Below are 27,863 nucleotides of genomic sequence, written 5' to 3'. Positions count from 1 at the left end.
TTTCCTCGCCATTTGATAATTTTTTTCTGCGTAATTAAAGTGTTATTTACTGGTTATGTATATGGTAAATCATGATAAATTTATGAAAAAAAATATTTGTGCTCAAAGCGTTTCCGAGTACCAACTTATAAGAAGAATTTATTGATTTCATTATCCTGGTCATTGTTTAGAATACTTTATAACTGGTTTTCACATGACGTCACCAAAATTCGAACTACAAAACTATTGACCTTCCTGAGATTTAATTTAAATGATGTATCAGAGTAGCTGAAAACTAACAATCATGCAAACTTTCGCTCCGAATGAGTTCTTGGTTTTGTGATACACTACGCTTTAATTTCGAAGCTTTTGCGTGACGCGGCATTTGCATGACGGCCTAGAGAGCTGTCATGATGGTCAAAAAAGTCACTTATTTCGGGGAACTTGGCTATCTGAACAATTCATTTCTTAGAAAAAGTATTATTTTAATGGTTTAGAGTTCCTCGAGGGATAAATTCACGCTTTTGTAGCAAACCTCAGTGACAGATGTTTCTGTTGGTTTCCGGCCGCCATGTTGGTGCCCATACGGATGGGCACCAGTATGGCGTCTCCATACAAATCTCTATAAATCTGGGTTAAAAAAGTCTCCGCATATCTCGCATAATAAAAACTGCTGTGACCAGAATTTTGGCGAGAGTCTTTGCATATTTACCTTCTTTCATTTCCCAGATTCTGGACTTTATCTATTGACCGGTTTTAATTTTTATTTTGATCTATTTTGATTTGCGTGACACTGAAAACCAGCGATTGATATCTTGACTTATTAACAAGTCAAACCGTATTCGAAGAGTGGACATGTCAGTGAACTGGCTAGTTGTGAAGTGCACGTAGCTCAAATGGAATTGTGGTTTTAGAAACTAAATCAACTCAGCACAAAAGAGCTTTCCAGATGACTTATAAAAGACCATTGAATTGAGGTACTGTTACCGTTGGCTATCTGAACTATTTAATCTGAATGTATAAAATAAATGGATGAACTTATGAGCGTGCGATCGGGAATCCTTTTGCGATAGAAAGCCAAATTGCAATATCTTGAATTTGCGAACGGGACTAGTTTGCTCCTTGAATTCTGAAAGGTCTCTGAAGAGACTCTTGGCCGAGACGAAACGCCGGGTCAGGCTTGCTTCGAACCATTTATTTTTTTCTCACAAGTATATCACAATTCTTTAGAGATAGCTCTATTTGATTATTCAAGGTACTTACAAATCTTTGGAGTCTTGTCCACAGCAAAATAACTGGCGTTGAATCCTTGCTCTACTGAGTCGACATTGGATTGGAACTGCACTGCTGCTGGGTTGAAAGAGTTGGCTTCAATGATTAAAGCAAACGGATTCCTGTTTCCGCAATACGGAATAGTACGCCCAACATTGGACAATGTTCCAGCTAGGATGTAGTCATTCTTGAAATTCCTGAAACAGCAAACGAGAACAATACAATGCTCCTATGACGTACAATCTAATATCACCGAGACCGACATTTATGGGCGATTTGGAACCTGAAGATAAGGGACTTTGAGAACTTAGTCTGTAAGGCATGCGTCAAAAATTAACATTTTTAGATGAAATCTTTGAAAATATCGAACTGCACTTTAAATCCATCTGTTGTTGACGTACACGACACCCCGGTAGGAACGACGTCAATTCAACATCCATTGCTTCTGCATGACTCTTACCAAAACAAATCAACTTTTATCACAATTTTTCTGGGTTTACTACTAACTACGTGTCCAATAGAATCATAGGGTCTTGCTCCTGAAAGTGTTCAAAATATGAGAAGGTTAAGCCTTCATGAGTCCATGTTTTAAGAATTGCTAATTGTGTCAGGCTTCATACATCATTATTGATGTAAAGCACTTTCATACAGGAGCGGAGAAATACAAAGTTTTATTTTTTTTTTTTATAATCCTGGGTCAGTGGTAATAAGCTTTTAAGTAACCCTACCCCCGCCTTCCCTGGAAAAATGCTGCTATAGTTATTACTTATCTAATGTACCTGCACATACCAGAAGTACTTTTGCTTGCGGTCTTTTATTTATCCTGCTCTTACCAAATTGATTAATACTTATATTATAAAGTTAAGCATAGGTTTGATGCTTTGGTTTAACTCTGTATTCCTAGCGCTTGTCGAGATCCATCATTAAAAGAGGATTGAAATCACGAAGAGCTCACTACAGAACCCATACATCAAGCAGATAAAATCAGTTATTCTTTGAAATAGATAGCTTACTTACGTGCAGTTCGGTTTTCCATCTATGTCCTCTGTATTGAAAGTATCGAAGGCAAGGACAAGTCGGTACTCCAGTAACCCAGGTGCCACGAGCCAATAACAAGCTACATTATTTGGATAGTCATCTGAAAATCCAGGGCTTGTTATCTTACCCATTGTTTCGTAAACATAACCCCGCATACAGCCTAAAATAAAATTCAAAGGAAAAATATGAAACGTCACAGAGCGGGCGTCGTATTAAATAGGACGAATTAATCACTTTATAGCCTAATTAAGTGTTACTTAGAAAAAGTAAGGATAATTTTCGAACTAAACAACGTTGCAGTACCATTCTTAAGCTGTCTATTTATTATTCTGTAAGCTTAACTAACCCTCTCGAACGACGCCCACTTTGAACAACAGTTATTCGTAACAGGCACCAGCCTGCTCTATTGGAAATCCGTAAACATTACTGGTTTACTACTGTTATTCGTTATTAACGTTCACTGCTAAAATTTCGTACTGGCTTAAACTAATTGAATGAAGTTATATTTTTCATCGGCGAAGAGTGAATACAAGGTCCCGCTGTATTGTGTTATTATAAAGGGAGAAAGGATTCATTGTTTCTGAGGCTTCGCTTACGGAAACTTGTAGGTTTTGGAGAAAAGTCCTTAGGAGTATCTATGACAATAAACTCATTTCTTGATAATTTTAAGATTTCCTTCAAAATACATCTTTTGGTTTTCTACTTTTCGACGTCATTCTCGGAAAGTGCTCCTTTAATATTCAAGGTGCAGACATTTTGGCGGAATTTTCCATCCACACTGATGCGTTATTGAGAGTATTGTGTCTACAATCGTATTGGCGATAACATTAGCTAAAAACATGCGAGAGACTTTATGTTTTTCAAAAAAATATGAATCATTAACAGCTTGTTTTAAACTTCCTTTACGGGGTTTCTTCTCAGAAAATTCACTGTCATGTAAGAACTCCTTTACCTGGTTGGACTGGCACGGACTCGCTCTTCACTCCGACGCCAACGGCTGTAAACCCTGCAACCCTGACCTCATAGATATCAGTATAAATAAAGTTGTCGCTGATAATGACTTGCAAGGTGGATGGTCCAACCGTGACCATTGAATAATTTCCATCGTCTAAGAGGCTACGATAGAAAATCTTGTACCCTTGTAGCTCTCCGTTCACACTACCATTCGCGATGTGAAACCAAGATACGTTTATAGAGTTCGAATCAGGACTTAATGCAGTCACGTTCACGGGCACCTCGCTTGGAACTGAAAAATAATTAAGTATATTATAGTAGTCTTATATTGTACCTAGATATATACCTGCTATAAATGTCTATGTTTCATCTTTCTGTTTAATACAGATTCCCTTTCATTGAATATACGTTGTTTTTGTTTTTTTGGAGGGCAATCTTAGTCGTCTTGAAAACTCGGGTTTTTGAGTTAGTACTCTATTTACTATCAGTTAGCCCTTTACAATGTATGGTGCGGTTCTTAGGGATGATCCGGATCAGGAACAATGATTCAAGAACTCTTGGATCTTGGGACATCAAGCCAACAGATGAATCCTCACCCACAGTGGATTCATCGAATTCCTCGAGGCACCATGTTCCGCTTGATCTTGGGTCACGGATCCTTATCCGAATCTTCTCTACGTGCCTTTAGTAGGTTGTGGACTCACACAATTGGTATTTTCCTCCGAAATATTCATAATAACTATAATGAAAGTTGATTAAGGTAATATTTTATGACAAATATTTACCTCCCTCTACAGTGCTGACAGTGAGTATCTGACTTCCTTTAAAACTGAACGCTCCCGTAATCTTGTGAACTGTTAAAGCCAAAACCTGCAGACGGTACTCAGTTAGTGCTCTAAGTCGCAGTACCTCTAACTGTATATTTGTTTTACTAGCTGTTGCCACAGTCGGTCTAGTATCGTGATTGGTCGGTGTACATACAACAGCATACAAGGCCAAAATGTAAGGATCATCGGGGGCATAGTGCGCCCAAGAGACGTTCATGCTTGTCGATAATATGCTCAAGATGCTGATATTCCATTCGTTAACTACAGGAGCTAAAAGAAATAGACGAAAATGGTTATTACATACAATGATGTCAAAAGTTCGGATTATTGAATAGCCCTAACAAGCTTAGGCCTTAACCTTTAGACGTTCCAGAAAAATCATATCCCCGCTGCGGCCGATCGCGAATTGCCCTAAGCCTAATGTCTAATGAATGAAATCTCATTTTCGTATGAAAGGATGAGCTCCAAGAAAAGCTTTGACAAAGAGGTAAGGGCAATTCGGTTATGGCTTATTGCTTTTTGTTGTTTATGACGTCATAGCTTCCGCCATCTTGGATTCCGACACCATCTTGGATTTTGGGATTTTCTCAGAAAGTCAGAGAGAATCGAACGAAAACTGATGAAAATTATTCAACATTATAATGGATGAAAAAATAAAATAATTCTTTCAGATAGAAATATGAAGTAATATGTTTGGATTGGTCCAGCAAAAGTTACTCAGCCCAAACTGCACAAGTTCTCGTTAACCTTAGAGGACCACGCATAGGCCGTAAACAGCGGAACCTGAATTAAGAAAGCACTCACGTTGGACGAAATGGGCAACGTTATACATTTGCTGACTGTTGGTTACAACAAAAACCGAACTGAATATTCTCTACCACCATTAAATCCGTCCCTTGTCGCTATTACAAGTACATTGGAGACAAACCTTGCTCCTACATTTTTTCCCCTCTTCTACTAAAAAGGACTACGTTGATCGTTGGTTGACTTTTATATTCTCGGGCGCCGTTAAAACTTCGAGTAAAGGGAGAATGCGTCTCCAAACTTTTAACTGGCATAATGGAGACGAATTACCTATAATTATTTTTACTTCAACTAATATACGATTAAGTGCAAACACATAGGTCACAATCGAGCAAGCCTTGAGGAAGCCTGGAGACGCTATATGACAATTTACATTTCTATTATGTTGAATGAATAGTTCAACGAGTTTTTTGGAGGGCCTCTAGAGCACAAGTGTCATATATGTTAGCGAGGTATTGTTTTCCTTACCATTTATTATCGATTCATCGATAACCTGGTAACGAGCTTGAAATCCCGACCAGGAATAAGTGTAACGGGTGGATTTGTAATCGATGTGTAACTTCTGCGCCAGAAAAGTGAGGGTATCTCTCTGGCCACACAGGGGTTCAGATCTTGCACCACTGTCATCTCTAACAGTTACATAGAAGTCTCTGAAAAGAAACAAAAGACAGATATTATTTGATATACGATAAACCGATTTCTTTTTTGTTAATTTTACAACTCATTTCCAGAAAGCGGGTTGAGCGTTCAAAATACCCCACCTAGAGGGCATCGATCTGGCGTGTTTGATATATCTTTTCGATCAAAACCAAAAGCAAGGAGAAAACAGGGAAATAAAATCATAAAAATCTATGCTGATTGAAAGAATACACCCAAATGATTTCCAGTAATTTAAATTTGATTTCAATTGTTTCGTTTTGTTGCATGCCATGTAATCGGAAAGACTTGCATAAGTTTCAAAATAAACCACAAGTTATTTTACTATTTACAATTCATTCATCCTTTCTCGTTCTTCATAGAGCTAAGATGCACGCAGAAAGTTGTGGAGAGCAGCATGGCCGAGTGGTTAGTGCGCCAGATTTGAAATCCGGAGGTCGCAGGTTCAAGTCCCGATCTGACCACTAAGCTTGGTTGTTTCTCGGTAGACCCTACAGTGTAGTTCAAATTCTCGCACACGTTTGTAAGTAGCCAACTGGTATTCCTCCAGCCAAATGGGATTCTTAAGCCAATTATGATAAGTTGATATTTATTTCTTTCAGTTTAAGTGGCATGCCTGAGAACTAGCTTGTTGTAGCTAAGCGCATCCACCACTATAAAAAATCGACATTTTTTTTTAAACTAGAGTAGCGCAATAGTTGCAACTCTAGCTTCTGGAGTATTCTCAAAAGTTCTCTAGCGCACTATAACTCAGTGATGCAAAGCAAAAAGTATGAATGAATTATTTTATAACTTTGTCAATTCTCTACATGACGACGTGAAGCTCACGTTGCTCACGTCGTGATGTGCGCTTACGTATACTGGGTTCACTAATTAAACAGTGACATACTTGCATTTGTATGACAGTGGCATATTAAAATCTGAAAAGTTGAGTAAAACGCTCTTGTCTCCGTCACCAGGGTCAATGTCCCAAATGCAGTCTGAATATTCGATTCTTTTCGGAAACCCAGGACTTTGAATAGCCCCTGAACTGTTGCGTATTGCTGATCCACATTCTGAGGACAAAAATAATGAGTTTTTAAGAACTTTGTACGACTGATTAATATAAGGTTAAAGAGTTAAAGGACTAGTAACGAGTATGTACGACTGGAATGTTAAACTGCAGCGTTTTTGACCAATAGGCCACGTTCGATTCAACAATTATTCCACGAGCACTCGTTGGATACGTGCCTTAGCGAGATGTGAGATAGCCAACGAGGCGCGGGGCGCCTAGTTGGCTATAATCATCTCATATCCAAGAAGCGCGAATGAAATAATTGCTTTATTAAAAACGCGCCCCAAATATAGAAAAAAGGCTAAACTAAAATATTGTCCCCCGCATTCACCTTATTCCAAAATGGCCGCCATTTAAGTATTCTTTTGTTTACTTGCAAATTAGCAATTGTTGCCTCGTTCTTAAACTCGAAATTCGAAAGAACATTTTCCCTTAAACGAGGCAACAAGGACTCATTTTCAAGTAAACAAAAGGATACTAAAATGGCGGCCATTTTGGAATAAGGTGTATACGCTTACCATATTTGCAGAGCATGGTATAATGGTTCATAGCCCTTCATGACTAATTAAAACTTTAGAACTGAATTATCCAATGATCCAGTTTTTAATAATTGCTCATATACCATAATGGCTAAGCCAACGAACACTATAGAATTGCATCATTCAATAATCCTGTTTTAATAAATCTCATTATTCAAACATGTTTCCGTGATTTCCAGGACAAACTTTTATATTTGGTGGTTTTTTCTTTGTATCCAGGTCTCCGAATTCAGGAGAAAACGAGACTTAGCAAATTGGCAATTTTGTCCTGAAAGCCTCGGACGATTTAGTAAAAAGCGACATCCGCATTTTTTAAAATTTTATTTTATTTATTTATTTATTTATTTATTGATTTTTTTTTTTGCAAAATGTCATTCTGCCGCCTTCGACACCTTGTGCGAAGTGAGCCGGTTTGTACAGCTACCCTCGGGACCATAGACTTTATTTTTAATTACAACTGGTATCCCAGTGTATCAATTGAACATTTAGTAAATGTTAAACTACCATTTTATACATAGTCATGTTTTGACTATGGAAGGCGCGGTGGCCTCATGGTTAGTGCGTTCGACTCTGAATCAAGCGGTCCTGGTTCGAGGCTTTGTCAGGGACATTGTGTTGTGTTCCTGGGCAAGACACTTCACTCTCACAGTGCCTCTCTCCACCCAGGTGCACATATGGGCACTGGCGAGCTTAATGCTAGGGGTAACCCTGCGAAGGACTAACATCCCATTCAGGGAGGAGTTTAAATACTCCTTCCTAGTCATTTCATGCTACATAGAAACCTGAGATAAGCGCTGGGCTGATGATGCTTAAATATAAACTTCATAGACATAAATGTACATAAAATATACATACGGATAAACTGATCGTTATCATTGTATAATTACTTGCTACAAAGAAATGCCTTACTTGTCTCGATATACGCTGTGTTTTTGTCACTTCCTTCTCCTTTAGACGTGAATGCTTTTACCCATACTCTATAATCGGTATTCGGCTGAAGTCCAGTAATTGTCATCTCCAGTATGTCAGGGCCGACCGTTATATTGCTGACAGACCTACTGTAGTAGTACTTGTAAGCAGAGATGTAATATATTCGATATCCTCTCAAAATGCCGCGAGCATACTTTGGTGAAAGCCTTTCCCACCTGATCCAAATCGTGTTGTAATCAATGGCACGATAATCATAGAGGTAAGGGCTTTTGGCTGGCACTAAAAGACAACAGAACAAAATTGAATGAACGTAATTGGAACCAATCCTGAGGGGTCAGAGAAAACAATCCTGGTGGGTTCAGAGGGGACCATGGGCCCTGGGAAGGCCAAACGAGAAAACCACATGTCCGTGTGAAGGTTGTTCCAGTGGGAAGAGGAATGAATGGATACATACATAGAGGTAATAAGCTTGTGTTTTAAACATGCGCCTCTTACTACTTTATTGTGGATAAATTTCAAAGGCTCTTGAGCAAGGAAAATATGCACAGGCTCGGATGACCAAGCGAGGTTTTTGTTTTTTATGCTAATCAAAGGACCTACTCAAATACAAGGACCATCAATTGAACAAAGAGTGCTCTTGTTTATCGCCCATTGTTCATTCTAATCTTGCATCATATTCTATCAGTCAAGTTTACCTCCTTCTTCAGTTTGAACTACTTGACCGGTATTAACACGTTGACTTTCGTCAGCTAGAATGGCGACCAAAGTCAAGCTGTAGTTGGTAAAAGGTTCCAGTCTTGAGATCTTCACCCGAGTTTTGTTTGCAGGCAACCAAAGCGCGCTGTAATAACCTCGCGCCGAAATAGACCTGTATAGGATGAGATATTTTTGAACAGAGGAAACGCCGAAAAAATTATTCGGAGGCATTGTCCATGAGAGATCAATAGATGAATTGCTGGCACTGACTTGAATCCCAGTCCAAGAGTCTAACGTCTCTCCTGATAAAAGCGAAATATAGTAAAGTTAAACAAGGAGACTAAATTAACTTATTATAACTTACTTTTTTTCTTCTTTATCCTTTAGCCCTTACGTGCACATTTCTTTTCAGGAGCCTTGTGTCCAAAACTATAATGCTTTATTCAGACATTTCACACAATGACAATTTTGAACGTTTGCCGTCTGACTTTTGACTCCGAAAGAGGGACTACTCGTAGTGTATCGGACACTTATTAAGGTCCAACTAGATCACCCCCTCTCGTAAGCTTTGGTATTCTGTTTTTCATTGAACAAACTATAAACGAGCGTGCAATCAAATATAAGAATAACATAGACTTTCCGCTGGGGCCGGGTAGGATATAGTCATAACCTATTACTACAGTTAGAGAGAGCTGTAATTATGTTACAGGTCGTTACAGTATACCCAGGACCCTAATGGTTTACACTGCTCATTGGGCAGAAATTTGCCAAAACAGTATAAATTTTACGTGTACCTGTTATGTCGGTGATATTTCTTTGTTCGGCTTTGTAATGTCCCAGGACTGTTGAGTTATTGGGTTTAGGACCATACCTAGAGTCTCTGAAACCATCAGCACGAAGATTTACGCCCGTCCCTTCAATCAGCAACGTCTCGTTTGTTAATTGGCCGCAGACTTTCAAAAGAAACCGCTCATTATCATCATAATCGTAGTAATCAGCATCATCATTACCCGCTGTTTCCGGTATAGAAATACGAACTCCTTCACTGATATATAGTGAATGGATAAGAAAAAAAGAAAGAAAAAAAGAAAGAAAGAAAGAAAGAAAGAAAGAAAGAAAGAAAGAAAGAAAGAAAGAAAGAAAGAAAGAAAGAAAGAAAGAAAGAAAGAAAGAAAGAAAGAAAGAAAGAAAGAAAAAGACGTCATTAATGCGAAGTTTCTAGCAGTCTAAAGATAAACAGTAAAAATAATGGACAGCTGACAGACCAAAGCAGGCAAAGCTTAATTGAAGGAAACGTTCAAGAATGATTGGTTCGAAAAAATTGATCAGTCCGACGGTCGAAGGCACTAGGGGTACTTTTATTCAAGAGCCCGCCATGATCCCGGTGTCTGTGAAATAATATATGGTTATCTGGTCATTTCAAAGTTAAGATACGTCTGAGACATGAAGTATAATACATCTGTCATGCATGAGACAGATATGCCCAGGATTACATGCTAATAAGATGCATCCTCTTCATGGGAAGCATAACAAAGTGTCCTCATTTGTAAAAAGTCAGCAAAAGCACATAATTCCGTCAAGTATAAAGTGATATGAAAATGACACTTTGTGATACTCAAATAAAGCAAGTATGCGTGCATTTCATTAACGTTAAATCCTGCACATAAGTGGTTTACCTGCAATAGCCATCGTTTTGTTGACCGAGAGACAACTCGGCAAACGTCAACCATATAATCGATGTGTCGGATTTAGGGTTGACCTTCCACAGGCAGCGAGTTTGTTGGTACGATACAAAATAGTAAGCATCGATAATGACATTCTTAGCGCTAGAGAAGTTGCCGCTATCCTCTGTAAGGTAGCTACCACACACTGTGAAAACGAGGAGAACAATCTCAGTCAATACGGGGTAAAAGTATCGGGAAAGTTAAGTCTGTACTAGAACGTAATACTGCCTTGACGAAGAGAAGACTCAAACTGATGATACGAATAAACTTACTAGCATTGTAGTCACTAAAATGCTTGCTCTGTTATGGAAACTTACAGTAACCTCTTGTTACGCATACCTCCATTCGACATGGTTTTCCATCCATGTTCTTTTTTTTTATTTCCTTTTCCTTCGCAAAAGTCGAGGAGCTAAAGTTTGATTTCTACTAAGATTAGATATTTGGGGTAACCCGGCTTCGGACAAGAAACGACGGCAGTGGGATAGCTAGGCTGCTACCAACCCTTCACTGCGAGAGTTCCGCCAGAACTTTCAAAAGAAACAACCACAATTTTCTTTGTTTTCTTTCATTTTAAAATTACATGTTATTTGGCCCGCGGATAGCAAGTGCTAATCTAGGCGGGTCATTAATCGCTTATGCATATAACTAGATGAATTAAATAACAATGATAAAAATTAATTTAAGATTAAAGACATAGTTAATATCATTATCGTTTCTGTATATTAAGACTACTAAAATAGAATCAGGGGAGAATAATGAGAGAAGACATTGATTTTAATCACTTAAGAATCCCTGTCTATAAATATGGAAAATATCTCGGCAAAGGTCGAAAATTCGATTTCGCACATATTCTTATGGTAGATAGGCTAGGGCATGACAAAAACTACTGGATAGTTTTTTTTGGCAAAATATCCTTTTATTTGAAAGAAATATGCAAATTACCAAAGTCCGTTAAAATCGTCATTTGACGCACCATTTTATTAAACAAGTTTGAGAGCCTCGCATGCAAAACCGCATCATTCTTACGTCTTTAAAACACTCAAATATTTTTGTGCAATGTTTAAATGTGTACTGGGTTGATTTTAGGGAATGTTGTGTTGCCTTTTTGGGTGCAAAATAATTAAATTTCGAAGACATGTATTTCAGTCACTTAAAAGTGTTTCGTGAATATAATTAATTTTCACCATGTGCGAAACCTTCAATTAGATTAAGCTTCTGGTGGTTGAATCGCAGAAGGATGGTAAACAGATTCCTGTAAAAATTTCTGTGGGCAAATGATTGTGAGCGACGCGAGAGCTTTTCAAAGTACGTGAAAATTTGAAATATTTTACCATCCGTCGTCAAATTTCAATTTACGGGTTAGACGTATATTTTAGCATGCGCCACATGACTTGACCTATATTAAGTTGAAATAGACACAGAGGTGATAATTTCGAAATGTTGTAACCTTATTCGCTGTAAAAGGCGGGTCCAAAGCCGATTTGACGTGTTTGTTGCTGATCTCTCACCATTTGTCGCACATAAAGCAGAAGTTTGCTTTTGTTTACATAACGTCCGATGTACATCGCCGACTGTCAACCTATTATTGGTCGAATACCATGAATCTGTGATCATCTTTCGGCACATATGATCGATATCACCACTGCATCAAGTCTAAAACGGCTGAGTTATTTGTAGATAGTTGCTTGCTTTGCACTGCGCCAAAATATTACGTTTGATAGGTTGCTGACCATTGCCGATAAGCGTGTCGGCGCAGCAAAATCTTACAGCCGTTATTTGTTCGTCACGCAATGCTGTCACGGCATATGCTGCACATTTTGATCTATTTTGTGGAGAACACTCTCAGGGTAAGTGAAACAATTTATTCATTGTTTGTCTGTTCATATATATAATAATATGTGTATATTTATATAATCGTATTCTGTAGTGTACGTGGCCTCGGTCCCAATCACGTTTGTCGTGCATTCTGATGTTTCAGACAACAGGTGATAAAGCTAGTGCCTGTACTCATTACAGATCAATGAAGCAAGATCTAGCTGAAATAAAAATAGGAAATCACAACGTGTCTAACTCGTGAGAAAAACAGACTAAATTTAATTACTAATTACGTGAGTAAACAAACTCTGGCCATGCCATTTTCTTTGGCGTATTTTGTTTCCGTATTTTGGCGAGGCAGTGGTATGTTTGTAACAGAAAATAGAGGACTGTTGTCAGTACAGTCCAAAATTATTGTCAGTGAAATACTGTAAACAAAACCCCTGTTGACCAGTTATTCTCTTTACCCCTATTAAGCGGCCACCCAAAATTTAAAAACTTTGTTTTGGAAAGGGCGATGGCAGATGAGAGTCTGAAAATGAACGTAACGAATAATAATTCAAACACACGTCTATCATGATTGTCTTCAGTTGTCTCCATGTTCACCAAGAAATTTATAACCCGATAGTGAAAAATATTCAAGGTACACCAACCTTTATTAAGCGGCTAACCCCTATAAAGCGGTCACCACCCATTTCCCCGAGGGTAGCCCGCTGTATTGTATGTAAACCAAAAATAATTGCACAGCGCGAAAAGACCTAGGTACGAGTTTATCGTTACAGTATTATACGCAGGGCACGTAGGTAGCGGTGGTAAACTACTCATTCTTTTCATTTCTTAATTTAATCTCTTCCTACTCAACAAGATTGTGTGCTCACAGTGGTTCCAAGCCTTACGGAGCCTTACGTATTAGGATAAAAATTGTCCTACCCCTACCCCCTAAAATGGGATGACAGCATTGCGTGACGAACAAACAAGGAACGCTGCAAGCAAGGATTCAAGGAGAAATAGATCAAACCATGATGATCAAACGTAATATTTTGGTGTAGTGCAAAGCAAGCAACTCTCTACAAATGACTTGGCCGTTTTTTGACTTAGATGCTGTGGTGATCATATATGTCAGAGGGTCACAGATTCATGGTATTCGACCAAAAAATAAGTTGACACTTGGCGATGTACATTGGACGTTACGTAAACAAAAGCAAACTTCTGCTTTATGTGCTACGAATGGTGAGAGAAACACGTCAAATCGGCTTTGGACCCGCCTTTTACAGCAAATAAGGTTACAACATTTCGAAATTATCACCTCTGTGTCTATTTCAACTTAATATAGGTCAAGTCATGTGGCGCATGCTAAAATATACGTCTAACCCGTAAATTGAAATTTGACGACGGATGGTAAAATATTTCAATTTTTCACGTACTTTGAAAAGCTCTCGCGTCGCTCACAATCATTTGCCCACAGAAATTTTTACGGGAATCTGTTTACCATCCTTCTGCGATTCAACCACCAGAAGCTTAATCTAATTGAAGGTTTCGCACATGGTGAAAATTAATACATGTCTTCGAAATTTAATTATTTTGCACCCAAAATGACTACACAACATTCCCTAAAATCAACCCAGTACACATTTAAACATTGCACAAAAATATTTGAGTGTTTTAAAGACGGAGGAATGATGCGGTTTTGCATGCGAGGCTCTCAAACTTGGTTAATAAAATAGTGCGTCAAATGATGATTTTAACGGACTTTGGTTATTTGCATATTTCTTTGAAATAAATAAAATGTTCTGCCAAAAAAACTATCCAGTAGTTCTGTCATGCCCTAGCCTATCTACCATAAGAATATGAGCGAAATCGAATTTTCGATCCTTGCCGCGAAATTAAGAATTTGTCTGATTTTTACAGGCAGGCACTCTTAAAAGATTTCAGTTTTCATTTGTTTTTGTTTTGTTTTGTTTTGTTTTTTTCTCACTTTCATTAATAATTCCTGTTTTATTCTACGGCGACATTCCATAATTATTCGTCAGTGTTTCTTGATGTTCCCATGGCACACATCGTTTTTCTTAATCCGATCACTGCGATTTTCTACCTCGCATTTTGAATTTGGTCCTAATGTGGTTGTTATTTCCGTTACGTTATTGTTGTTTTCAAATTGTTAAGGTCTTTTTGGGGGGGGGGGGTGGGGGAGGGGTTGGTTTGGTTTTGCTTTTGTTTGTTTACTTCTTTCTTTCTTTCTTTCTTTCTTTCTTTCTTTCTTTCTTTCTTTCTTTCTTTCTTTCTTCCTTTCTTTCTTTCTTTCTTTCTTTCTTTCTTCCTTCTTTCTGTCTGTCTGTCTGTCTGTCTGTCTGTCTGTCTTTCTTTCTTTGTTTTTTCTTATTTTATGGCTGGTCACACAATCTTTTCTCCCCAAAGTTCGTTGAAAAAGAAAGACTGGCTAACCAGGAGGCTCAACTTAACCGTTTTAGGAGACATCAATACGTTATTTTAAAACTTACGTGTTACTGCAGCGTATCTATATTTCCCAATTCCTTTTCTGGTAAAACCCGCGACAGCAATGAAGTATGTCGATCCTTCCTTCAGGTTGTTTAACGTAATTGTTCTTGTGTTTGTATCCGTCTTCATCGTGTTGTTACTGATATTCGGTTCATTAAGAGAAAAGTATGTGATATTATAGCCCAGTATTCTTCCTTGAGCGTCTTCCGGGCGAATATCTTCCCGGGTAAAGCTGATGCTGTGATCACGAACGTTTATATTCCAGTTGTACAAATAAGGTCCTGATCTAGGTACTGAGGAAATAAAAAATTCAAAAATAAGTCAGTTAAAGGGAAGGATTCTGAATCTGCTCTAAGAATTGTCGCACGAATGCAATCCCTTTCTGTATTTGGTATTACGGTAACCAAACTCCGAAATCCGTATCTACTGTCAGATATTTTGCAATTTCAAGTCGTTGACCTGATGTATATGGCTATGATATCATGGTAAGTTGGCTGAATTTGAGTACGGTAAATACCTAATCGTACTTTTTTATTGGTACGTTTCGGCGGCATATCAGGTTCGTTTGGCCTCGGCATTGCATGGATATTTGGGCTTGACTACGTCTCGCCAAAATACGAATTATGACCAAACTCGCCTGATATTCCGCTAGCTGAAGCGCGATAAAAAGGGACGATTAGATATAAGAGCGAATTTGTAACAGAGAAAGTAAATAACAACACTAATCATAGAAATTGTAATTTCCTCGATTGTGATTTGATTAAAAAACTCCTAAGTTGTTATCGGACAGTTTGTATTGGACGGTTTGTTATTGGACAGTTTGTTATCGGACAGTTCAACAAGCCAATCACATTCAAAGTTGCACTTTAAATCAACCAATCACATTCAAAGTTGTAGTTACGTGCGTGCGCGCGTGCGCTTTTGTATTTTTGGTGCCTAATTGCATGTAGGAGGCGCGATGGCCTTAGAATGTTTACATCTCCTTTATAGTTATTTTAATGCAAATTTTCCCTTTCTTTCATAACTTGGCTATTCTTCTTTTCTCGGAAATTGTAATTTTTATGATTAATTGGTAATAAAACTTCGTGTCGTCAAATTCGGTCTGTAATCATACTCGTGATAAACAAATCGGACTTCCGCTGCGCGGTCGTGCGATTTTGTTATCACTCTTATGATAACCGACCGAATTGGACTCCACTCAGTCCTATCACCATTGCACAGAGCAAAGCACGCTGGTACCTCGCCTTCCTCTTAAAGTGCCTATAACACCAAAAAAATTTTTGCGCTTAATTAAATCTCTGTACGGAATTGGGAAAAATGTCGCAAAAATTTTTAATTCGGTTCAAACCGCGATTTTTTATGATTTTTTAAAGATCGGAAAAATGGCACTTTTTCAAAACACGACCGAGTCACAGAGTCACTGAAAAGGGTCTGGGTATAGCAAAACTTGTGACGTCATTCCAGGCCATTGATCGCTTTCTTGTTTGGAACCGCGTTTGCTTCGCTTCGGAAGGTCAGAAATCTTGAAAATGCCAGATAAATGCGTTGTTTTCGGCTGTAATAATAAGCCAAGTAAGGCAGAAGGTATTTCGCTTCATCCCATACCTTTTGAAGGGGCTGATGAACCGCAGAAGCGAAAAAGAAGAAAGCAATGGGTTGACTTCGTAAAATCTAAGCGTGCTCATTGGGAGCCCACGAAGTACTCGGCAGTGTGCTCAAAGCATTTCCGAGAAGAGGACTACGAAGTAATGTTCCCTGGATTGACAAACGTCAATATGCAAAGAAGACTACGGAAAGATGAAATTGGCATTTGTGTTTGCCCGACGATCCAAGCGCCTTGTGTTTCGGGCGGAAGTAAACCAGAAAGCAAGCGAGCTGAGAGAAAGGTGAGAAATGCACATGTATTTTCATTAAAATGAGCAGCTTTCCCGCGGCATCTCGTTGTTAACATGTTTCTTTCACGTACTCAATTTGTATTTGCAAAAGTTTTGATGGTCTTTAAGAGTGCATTCCTTTGAAATATTTCGCTTTGTCTTTCTGCATTCAGAGGAAGAAAGACGCGCTGGAAAGTCCTGACATCTGAGGTTTCGTGTTCGCTCGGGTTTGATGAACCCTCGACTTCTAAGTCGTACTCGACCTCGACCTCTGCGGCCTCAGAGTCCGAGCTAGAGTCATAGCTAGAATCGCTGGACGACATTATAAGTACGTTTGAATATTCAAACTTTTGTTGAGTCAAATAAAAGTTCTTTTGACGAAAAACTAACCCTCAGTACTCTATCCCACACACAAAACAACGTGAGAGTTTATACTGGAGCGACGCTGGCAATGGCCTGGAATGACGTCACTAGTCCCATTCTCCCGAATGCTCGGTCGTGCTCTTAACAGCGCCAACTTTAAAAATTCGTAAAAAATTCGGGTTTTAACTGAATTCAAAAATTTTTGCGACATTTTTCCCAATTCCACACAGACATTTGATTAGGCGAAAAAAATGTTTTGGGGTTATAGGCACTTTAACTTAATTCTCCGATAGAGGCATTTGAGACGTGCATGAAATGATACATTTTTAAAACGGCTAAGCTTAAACAAGAAATATTAAAAGTAATGGACTGACTTTTCGATGTATCCAGCAACATTGTTAAGATTAAATGTAACCTGCGATCAGGAGTTCTTTTTTGGGGGGGGGCTGTTACAAAAAGAACGCCTGATCATAGGTTAGAGTGAATGTCCAAGTTGTTGTACAAAGGAACTTTCAATCTTGGATACATCTAACTGTCGATAAACACTACTTCTAATATGTCTTCTTAACGCTTTAACAAGCAGCTGATCGTATCCGAAAGCTTAAATAATACCTGGTCATTTGCGAAATGATAAACTTACCACCTTCATCTGTTTGGACAACTATGGTATCACTTTTATAGACGTCCCCATTGACATCAACCAGGTAAACAAGGACTATGTACTGACTGAATACCGGGAGGTCTGGCACATTGATTGATGTGTTCGAGGAGTCTACTATAAGAAGAAACGAACTTGTTCTTCCATCTTTGTAAGATACCTGTGGCCTCGTTTGATTCAAGGACAAAATGAAGAAATCAGCTTGTAAGTCTCCTGGTACGTTGCTCCAGTCAACAAGTAAACTCTTCTGGCTGGTGTTGTAACCATGTATATTCCATGCAATTGAAAGTGAAAGAGCTACAACGTAAAGAAAAAAGATCGTAACAGTTTAAAAATTAGGACATTGACCCTAAAATAAGGCATTTGCTACGGAAGATCCGAGCAAACTTAAACGCTGAGGGCTTTCCGTTTACTTGTTTTTGTTATTGTTCTGGTCGTTAGAACTCACGTTTTAAAAATAACACGGAGAACAAGAAATAACAAGGGAAGCTATTATCACTATTATACCCTTCGAGTTCTCCTCAACTAGCCCGGAATGGCAGTCATCTCCCGCTCTCAGCCTAATTCAAGGGCTACTCTCCAACGTACCTGTAAACGCTGGTTTCCTCATTAATGTTTTTTCTTAAAGAAAGACAAACTTTAAAAAGGGACTTTCAGGTATACCTGAATGAAGGCTTCTTCTTGCTACGACGAATTCAAGCCTCAAACGGCTGTAACGGCTGTACAGTTGGGTGTGTAGAGTAACGAAGTTTCCTTCTCCAAACTGCAATTCTACCACGTCGCGATGATCTTCAAAGCATCGTTCACGAGTGAAGATCTCAGTACCATTGCTTGAAAAAACCTTAAAAAATTCACTGGAAAAAAAAATAAAGAAAACAGAAAACAGAAAAAGAATCAGAATGTGAAAGGTCCATCGCTTTTCTGTGCATGTTCCGTTGTGCGTAACGCGAAATTAAGTTTTAAAAGTAATATGGAGAACAAGAAAGGACAAGAAAAGCTATTATGACTATTATTCCATTCGAGGTCTCCTAAATTAGCCCGAAATGGCAGTCATCTCCCTATCTCAGCGTTATCCACGGGCCATTGCCCAACGTACCTGTAAACGTTGGTTTGCTGATTAATTTTTTTTTTTTTAAAGAAAGACAAAATTAAAAAAAAAGGACGTTCGAGGTATACCTGAATGAAGGTTTCTTCTTACTACAACAAATTTAAGCCTCAAACGGCTGTAACGGCTGTACAGTTGGGTGTGTAGAGTAACGAAGTTTCCTTCTCCAAACTGCAATTCTACCACGCCCCGATGATCTTCGTAGCATCGTTCACGAGTGAAGATCTCAGTACCGCTACTTGAAAAAACCTTAAGAAATTCCCTGAAAAAAACAACAACAACAACAACAACAAAAGACAAAAGAATTAGAATGTGAAAGGTTCAACGCTTTTCTGGTGCGTTGTCCGTGGCGCGACATTATGAACGCTCAAGAGGGATAAAGAACGAACGTGCGCGCGAGGGCACAAGTGTTTCGCTAAAAAGGCAGTTTGCCATTTGCGAATAACAAACATAAATATATAAAAACTGGCTATCCCCAAATAGCAAAATGCCTTCGACTAACGTAACCAAAAAGCCAGGGATTTTAAATATATTTTCATTTCAATCTTAAAGAGAATGGCTCGCACTCAACTTGGCTGCTTTATTTCGCTTCACAACTGAAAGTCGCGGTGCTGGAAACTGGCGATGGTTTTTCATAGATATTCATCCTTAAGTCGGATGAATATGGGAAATTTCATTTCCCCTTGCATGTAGCATAAAGTTTTGCTTTCGGTTGCGCTGGCTGTGTTTACCAGTAACTTTGTATACGTTTTGTGTCTAAAGATGAAGGCCTTGCAGAAGGGAATTGGTCTGGCTACACTCGCCAACACAATTGCATTAGCTTACTGAATTTTCAAGGTATATTTTTCAAGGCACAAATTGCATATACGAGAGAAAGAGAGAGACCTAGCAAAGGCTTGTTTGAAGAAGTGAAGAAATAATTTGTCATCGGATTTCAACATTATGGGCACATTATAGAGCTTCATGGATATGCTGATATCGTTAACAATTTTTTGCCAATAAGAAAATGTTTTCCTTTTATCCTTTAAATTCACGCATGCCTAGTGTAGAGTAACAAAAATAACAGAAATCGGACAAAAAACCAGGCTTAAAAATGTCGACAACTTGAAAATACAGACGTTTAAAGCAACCTTAAGTCATTAAAACTCACCTCCCGCAGTAATTGAAACGGAGTTCTTTTATTGAAAGAAGGAAGACTGCATTAGTGATGCCAACACTTCCGATCGTCCAGTTACATTGTAGCTCACTGTAGTCTGATTTGTTAAGGTGGATTGTTTCAAAGGACTGGTTAAAATTACCACCACAACCTTATAAAGCAAAATATAATGCAAAGGAACTTAAAAGCTGTCTGACTAAATTCATATTCATTTTTCAGCAGGGTTTGTAAAGAAATTGCTCCTTATCATAGAGACAAGTCAGAAAGCGATTAAAAAAACCTTTTTAATTTACTTCCTTGTTTAGATTTATTTTGCTTGATGGTCTTGATAGATTTTTGCTTGTATTTTTATACTTTCATAGATTAGCACGAGCTTTTCTTTCGTTCGTGTGCAAGGGCAATTCAATTTTTCCGAGAAGTGAGAACAGCGCCAAGTTGATTCGAAAAACACACTTTGCAAACATGTTTGCCATAGGGGTTTAAGGTGACATGACCATGCAATTGACACACTAAAACGATCCCGGAAAATATTTAGTAAAGCATAACAAAGTTATATCACCAAACCTTGCATGCTTCGTTATGCTCCCATCCCACCCCTAGGCTAAATGAGGAATTAACTAAGGACTCATTGCTAACCTTTAAAATGCGTAAAGAAAAGAAACCTAAGTTCGAATTTTATCTTACTTGATTCTCCTATCTCAGACTCTACATTGGCTGGACAAATGATTTTGTTGGACCTTGACAAACTAAGGTCAACGGCTCAACTTGTCTAGTCTACCCGACAATGTTTGCCAGCACTCACCGACTACGAATGAGATCCATGGCGACCGAGGTCCCTCACCCACTGAAGTGAAAGCAGCAACCGCTATTTGATACTTGCTTCCTCCATTCAAACCAGGCAGCGCCATCTGGAACACGTTTGGGTCGTTAATGCTAACGTTTTCTGACTTATCTCCATAGTAGTAATAGTAATCCTTGTAGTCTCTGTAGTAGACTGTGTAACCTCGTATCTGGCCATTCGTATACTGTGGCTTGACCGCATCCCAAAGAACCAGAAGCTCATTCGGTTGGAGGTTCTTCACGCGCACATTTGTAGGTGGCCCACTGGGAACTTAAAGAAACGATATGTAATGTTGTTTTTATTATTTGTTGTTGTTTTTGTCATGATATTGATTAATTGTTGCTGTTGTTGCTATTGTTGATGGATGTGAGGAAGGGGGGGGGGGGGGGACTGTCGTTGTTAAGTTTGGAATCGATTACCGTTGCCATACCGATTGGGCGTCTTAGTAAGGGAACAAGGCTCGGGGATTCACTCATTACCGTCTGATGTTTGTTGTTGTCACTGTACTGGTATGTCATAAAGTTTATGTTGGTTGGATACTGTTGCTGGGGAGGAGGAGGCTGTCGTTGTAAAGTTTGGATTCCAAAACAGTTGCCCTACCTATAAAGAAGCAAGCTTGTAATTATTGCATAATTATTGCATTGCAGCTGTATGTGCTATTGATATCTTCTTTGCGAAAATTGATTACCCCAATAGCTAAGGGAGCGCTTTCTTCCCTTACCAGGGTGCAAGAGTCAGTTTAGACCAACAATGTTCTCATTTTCTAAATCTCGCCGAGCCATGTCACAGCAATTTTTCTATGGCTTCATGTGGTCACCCATTTCCTATATTTAGAGGGCTGACACCCATTATTGCATATTCCCATCAATACGAAATATTGTAGAGTCAATGGTAAAAGTAAAAGTAGGTTTATACAAAGATAATTACTTCCTTAACTTTGAATTGTTGCCACACGGTACTTACCTCCTTCACCAGTCGTGATATTTTTGATTTCCGTGGAGTAAGTGACATTTTCGACGCCTCCTGTGAACGCAAGTAGCTGGAATTTGTACATTCGGTGTGGCTTTAAAAGCCTGTATACAAAATAGTGTCGATCGTACAAAGACCTGACTTTGAACAGAACAGATAAATTTGTGTTTTCCTCGGTGAACATAACCATAAAGTGAGTTATGGATGCATTGAGAGGAAAATCTGTCCACTCCACGGACACTGACGATGACGTACTGTTGTAAACTGATACACGCCATGATGATAATTCAGTATCTGTCAAAAAAGAATAAATAATAACTTGAATAAGATATTTGAAACGTGAAGCGAACCAGATCAATTATTGCGAGAAAAAAATCTATCTGGGAATCACAAACGCTCCATGATCTACGCAGCCACGGTGTTAACCTTCTCAGAGCATGATGATGATAGTGACGACAACGACGACGGCGATGATGATGATGATGATGATGATGATGAAGATGATGATGATGATGCAATTTAGAGCTTGTAACTTTTTGTTTTAGATAATCTGAGTTGCAATGAGCATTTAAACATATCCATACGAAATTTGTGCACGACAAATTCTTCATTATTTTTGTTGTGTTATAGCTTTGTGCTCCCTCTGTAACTCAGCTAACAAACTCGCGGTTCCCTCACCACGTATAGAATGTAGTGCTACTCTTTAACTATAGAATAGATAGATAGATTGATTTGTTTGATACCTATCAAGGGCTTGTCAAGTCCAAGATACGAGACTGAAAAGCCATTTGAATAGCTGTAGGTGTTCGTATATTGAAGTGCTAACTCTGACTGGTCGCCGTGAACAACAAGAGAAAACGGTTCTCGGTAATAACCGCATAATAAGGTGTCATTGTTGTGCTGGGCGTCTTCTCCAGTCGCCACGCGAAGCCAATTGTTTGATCTGAATGGAAGAAAAAAGTTATCACGGTTACACCCTATAGACTGATCGCAAGGAGAGGCAAGTTTCTACTCCTGCGCTAACATTATTGCTCTTTCAGTAGCTAGTATTCATAGCTGTTCATAACATGCCCAGGCATTTGCTGTTTACTTTGATAGTTGTAATGAGACAAATCTCACCTGCAATAAGGGCCATCGCCATTTATATCAAAGGAATTAAAATCTATCCATATCGCTTTGACAGTGCTTCCGCCAAGTTGCGGCTCAATTGTCCAGCGGCAGTAATGCAATCCGTGAAAGGAACACGGGTAATTAGGGCTGTACAGTGTACCGTTTCTCGCAGTCAACGTACGTTGTGGTTCACAAGCTGAAAAAAAAAAATCGTTGCAGCTTCTATTTTATCAGTTGGACACACCATTATCCAAGAGCAAGCGATTTTAACAGATCATTTTAGGGTTGGCTTCTACTTCTGTGTGAAAACGAATCTTAATGCGAAACCATTCATATGAAAACTTGTTCCACCTAGAGGTTTATTTTCTTGTAATTCAAACTTATTTTCATATGAAAGGTTTTGCACGCGGACCCGTTTTGAAACGGAAGCACAAGATAACTCTGGAAAAGGCCTATTAGTTTGAGCCACGAAAATTTTTCTTTATTATAAACCTCTGCACTTCCTTTCCTGAGGACAATTGTAGTTTAAGGTATCAGTATCCCCCAAACGACCAATCTGTTTTTACACCGAGCTTTACGGTCGGATTGAGTATCAAGGTTTTCGAACGCATGATAGGAGGGAGTTTCCCATTTCTTGGGCTAGCGCTCTAAAGGAAATTCATGCGTTCTAGCACTTAAAACTGCAACTACATAGTTACTTTTCTGACTTTAGGTGCAGTTAAACTAAGCAAATCATGATGCCTACAAATGCCCCCTTACCTGTGAACACACGTTCCCAGTCATATGGTCCAACTCCTTTAGAGGTAAACCCAGCGACCCCTACGTTGTACTTTGTTCCTGGCAGGAGCCCAGTTAAGATGTAACTTCTGGTCGATGCACTGACGTTGACTTGACCGGATAATTTTGGGATTGCATAGCAAGAAGTTTCGTACAAAATGTTATAGCCAAGAAGCTTGCCATTGTGATATTCTTGGGAAACTGGATATATTGAGATGTTGATGCTGTCCACTCCAAGATATTTGTTGTTAACAGACAGGTAGGGACGTCTACTGGGTACTACGATGAAGAGAGAGAGAAAGAAAACTCAACAACGTATATAAAATTAAAAATCATTTTTTAACGAAAGTGGTAGCGAAAAGGGTATTTTAATATTTTTGGCGGCTTTTTGTTGTTGTTTACGCGCCCGCACCCGTTTTTTCAATAATTTAGAGTTTTTACAGTCAAGAAACCGTTAATGTCCTTCTTTAAGTCTTCTCAGGAATTTAATTATTCATTTACATCTAAACTTTCTTCCAAAACTTCGGAAAAACGATAAAAAATCGCATTTTGTGGACAGTCGACAGCCACTGCACTGTAATTAACAATTAGACCAGTGGTCCGCGAGGGCTACGACTCAATAGCCCATGAGGCAAAGCCGAATGGGCTATTGACCCGTGGTCCTTAAGGACGAAGGGTCTAATTGTTTTAGTATCACCCAACTAGTCGGACAGAAAAGGCAATAATAAAGTTAGCAAATGCAAGTTGACGACATATTTATTTGGGAATAAAACGAAAGAAAGCGTCACGCTCGATTGCGCCAATTTCGCTACTCCAGGACTATTACTAATAGTCCTCTAGCAGCGTAGCCGATTAAAATGCAGGATTTGCATTAGTCCACTACTAATAGCTGATAGTATACGAATAGCTTAGCCAATCAGATTGCAGCATTTGCATTACTATTCTAGTAGAATTCTACTAATTAACAATTAGATTATGAGCTCGAGATTTCTATGAGGTGATAGTTGATGAGGCCTTCGGCCTCATCAACTATCACCTCATAGAAATCGAAAGCGAATAATCTAATTGTTTTAGTAGAATTCTTACTAAAGTTTACTTCAAATAACGGTTTCCAATTATTTCTCCACGTATTATTAAACTTTGCGCCTTAAAAAATATCGCGCGCATTGAATTGTCATTTAAAATTGAAGTTGTGTACGCGCGCGCATCATTTTTCTTTTTTTCAACCTCTTTTTCAATTTGAACCTTTTTTAAAGTCAAGAAACCGTAAATGTCCTTTGTTCAGTCTTCTCATGAATTTAATTATCCATTTGCATCAAAATTTTCCTACAAAACTTTGCAATTGGAAAAACGAAAAAAACCTTGCCATTGCCTAGACGACCTCCAGCCACTGCACACTAACGGCTGATAGTCTGCAATGGCTCAGCCAATCAGATTACAGCATTGGCATTGGTATACTAGTAGAATTCTACGAATTAAAATTAGCATTATAACCTGGTACGGGTACAAAATGCTATTGCGTGTGCGAGTTTGGATTCCTTACAACTAGCTCATGAAGACCTTAGGAATTGACTTCTCTGCAAATCATCATCTGTAATATGATTCATTATCCCTCACGTTGGATAATTATATAATACTAACAAATAGCATAATTGAAGTGAGAGACGTTTGTCAAAAGAGATTCATTGTCCAGACAATAATAGTTTTTTTGCTTCCTCTTAGTGAATGTTTAACCTGAATTAGCGATGTATGGTTGGGGCATTCCTATGATGTTTGGAACAAATTAGCATTTACTGGCACCCAACAAGCGAATTAACTCAATCTGCCATGTGGTTTTTGGATTCGTCAGCTCACAAGCAGAAGAAGTCAGTTGTACTCTATTTTCACTTTGCCTGCACCTTTCACCCTTATCCTGATCACAGGCTTTTTCTTATGAGATAGTAGACTTTTTGCCCTCTTCTCTGCTGGGTAGCCACCCTTATGGGATCACTACCCTATCGTGGTAGGGTGGTTTGCGTGTCCCAATAACCCGGAGAACTATGCCGGCTGGAGTCTTGTACTCCTGGTAGGGCCACCCATGCCAGACAGGTCGAAGGGTAGGGGCCTGACAAAAAGTGATCCCCTGGCCCTCCAGGTTGGGGGTTTGGCACAGGGCCAACAACCCTGTCCTTTAAAAAAAACAAAAAAACATTATATTACGGAAACAGCAGCAGAGGATACAACCACAACTGTGTGCCGTGGCCTTTCAGAGTCACCTCAAATGACACGGATGAATGGCAGTGGTGAAATCCGCAAGGAAGCCAATGACAGGATTATGAGTGAGTCTGCTGGGTAGGGATTTCTGTAATTTGGAATGTATGGAAATTGTTTTTCAAGCGGCTGCGTGGCTAGCCACATAGTCAAAGTTTATCCAATCAGAAGCTTGTTTGTATTTCGTCGATCACCTTTCCCAGCAAACAAAGCAAGCCCAAGCAATAGTGTTCATTGTTGTGATACTGCTCTTGCAGAGAGATAACATGGACGTCCTTTTGAATGACTGAACACAACAATTCATCGGGTACATTTGTTTGCATCACGTGTTTCATCTTTGAGCAATAAAGCACTTTTCTCGTGTATGCGTAGCCTCATCTAAACACGAGGAACGTTGGGATAATTCGAGACAGTTATGCAAACCCGAGACGTAGTCGAGGGTTTGCATAACTTTCAAGACTTCTCCAAGCACCTCCCACCCCTTCTCCCCGTGTTTAGATGACGCTATCTAAACACGGAAAAAGTCCTCTATTGCTTTTATAAAATAATTCTCAAAAATACACGCGAATTTAAAACGTCACAACCGTTTGTACATACTCTTATGTAAACACACCTATCGACCAATGAGAGCGCGCGTGACAGCTTAGTTATTTTATAAAGCTTTACTTTTAACACTCACCACCTTCCTCGGTAAAAATCAATACTTCTGAACTCCTGTGTGGTTTTCCTAGTACATCCACGACAGCAGCGAAGAGACGATACTCAGTGCCACCTTCAAGTCCGCCCATCGTTATGGACGTGACGTTTGGAAAAACAATGTCCCCTGCTATCTCTTTACCATCAGTAGTTTCCACTATTGCAACATAAGCCCGCACCTGATTTCCAAGAACATCGGTTAGATTTGGCCCTTGAAAGGTAATACTCGATTGTGAAACATGTAGGACGGTGACATTCCATCCATCCACCTGTGGTGCTGTAAATAATGTCGAAAAGTCATTTTAACGCATTGACATTTTAACATCTACATAGCTGGTCAAGTGCAGTGGAACTGATTGTTTGGAGCAAACTAATAAACAACAATAGCATTGATTTTGGTAGCCGCTGCTAAAACCTTGCATGGATAAAAGATCGTGGATGCTCCGTGAGCTCTTTGTCATTTCGAACAATAACCTTGGTCTACCCGGTATGTCTCTCTATCCACTCGCAAGTGACTTTCGCTATTATCTTAACTGTCCGACATTTGCAAATGCCTCCTTGAAAAAAATGATTCAATCGATTTAACAGAAACTGTCTTTTTAAAAAGTTTTACTAACTTAGGAAAGTTGTCAACAACGTTACTAATTAAACACAAGCAACTTGACCAAATAAAATCACATTCCGCGTGTAAAAATATGCACGTGCATAGGTTTATTACTAAGGCAAATGGGCACAGGTAGTTAAAAAGAAAATTATACGTGTTATGGTCTTGGACGTTTGAGTTGATGATCATCCGAGAATAGCAAAGTCAAACAATGGATCTTTTCGGCGATTCGGCGGCCATTTTGAATTCTGTTATTTCAAATAGCTATAATGGAACGCCAAGGGGGCAAATTAGTATGTATTTGCCACCTAAGAACCCTTTAATAGCTATTTGAACCAATGGAATTCAAAATGGCCGCGTATCGCTAAAAAGGTCCATTCATAAACAGTTCCCGGAGACATATATAATAGCATCTACGGTAGTAATTTGGAATTCCTTACCTCTGTCAATACTGCCGTTAAGGATGGCATATCGTGCAGTAAAGGTATTATACTTGTTCCTCGCTCTAACTTCGACAGAAACATTCAGGGTTGAAGTACTGAGAAAGGCCCCTTCATCTGGGCCACAGTATCTGTCCAAAAGCCTCTTACCATAGCCATCCTTAACGTATATACTAAAACTGAAAAAGGGGTACAATTAACTGAAATGGATATTGAACGAATTTCACCTGATTAC

The 27,863-nt window shown here is 39.0% G+C and overlaps 1 protein-coding gene across 1 annotated transcript in view; it reads right to left on the bottom strand.

The window, feature by feature from the left end:
* The window catches only part of LOC145484698 (uncharacterized), a 64,513-nt gene that overhangs the window by 21,393 nt on the left and 15,257 nt on the right, over window positions 1-27,863 (bottom strand). The window contains exons 3-23 of the mRNA XM_081463309.1: window positions 27,629-27,807; window positions 26,568-26,861; window positions 23,621-23,917; window positions 22,871-23,057; window positions 22,495-22,694; window positions 21,746-22,045; window positions 20,744-21,052; window positions 19,936-20,092; window positions 18,857-19,047; window positions 17,663-17,977; window positions 14,788-15,078; window positions 10,427-10,619; window positions 9,545-9,795; window positions 8,750-9,052; window positions 8,034-8,333; window positions 6,421-6,586; window positions 5,343-5,524; window positions 4,029-4,340; window positions 3,242-3,535; window positions 2,269-2,449; window positions 1,243-1,448 (exon numbers count right to left, since the gene is read on the bottom strand). Coding sequence (XP_081319435.1) covers window positions 1,243-1,448; window positions 2,269-2,449; window positions 3,242-3,535; window positions 4,029-4,340; window positions 5,343-5,524; window positions 6,421-6,586; window positions 8,034-8,333; window positions 8,750-9,052; window positions 9,545-9,795; window positions 10,427-10,619; window positions 14,788-15,078; window positions 17,663-17,977; window positions 18,857-19,047; window positions 19,936-20,092; window positions 20,744-21,052; window positions 21,746-22,045; window positions 22,495-22,694; window positions 22,871-23,057; window positions 23,621-23,917; window positions 26,568-26,861; window positions 27,629-27,807 — 5,108 coding nt within the window. The remainder of the gene's footprint in view (window positions 1-1,242; window positions 1,449-2,268; window positions 2,450-3,241; window positions 3,536-4,028; window positions 4,341-5,342; window positions 5,525-6,420; window positions 6,587-8,033; window positions 8,334-8,749; window positions 9,053-9,544; window positions 9,796-10,426; window positions 10,620-14,787; window positions 15,079-17,662; window positions 17,978-18,856; window positions 19,048-19,935; window positions 20,093-20,743; window positions 21,053-21,745; window positions 22,046-22,494; window positions 22,695-22,870; window positions 23,058-23,620; window positions 23,918-26,567; window positions 26,862-27,628; window positions 27,808-27,863) is intronic.

This window comes from Orbicella franksi, chromosome 4 (genome assembly GCF_964199315.1).
Source record: "Orbicella franksi chromosome 4, jaOrbFran1.1, whole genome shotgun sequence".
Classification (NCBI taxonomy): Eukaryota; Metazoa; Cnidaria; class Anthozoa; order Scleractinia; family Merulinidae; genus Orbicella; species Orbicella franksi.
This window is presented reverse-complemented; position numbering and strand designations above follow the sequence as displayed.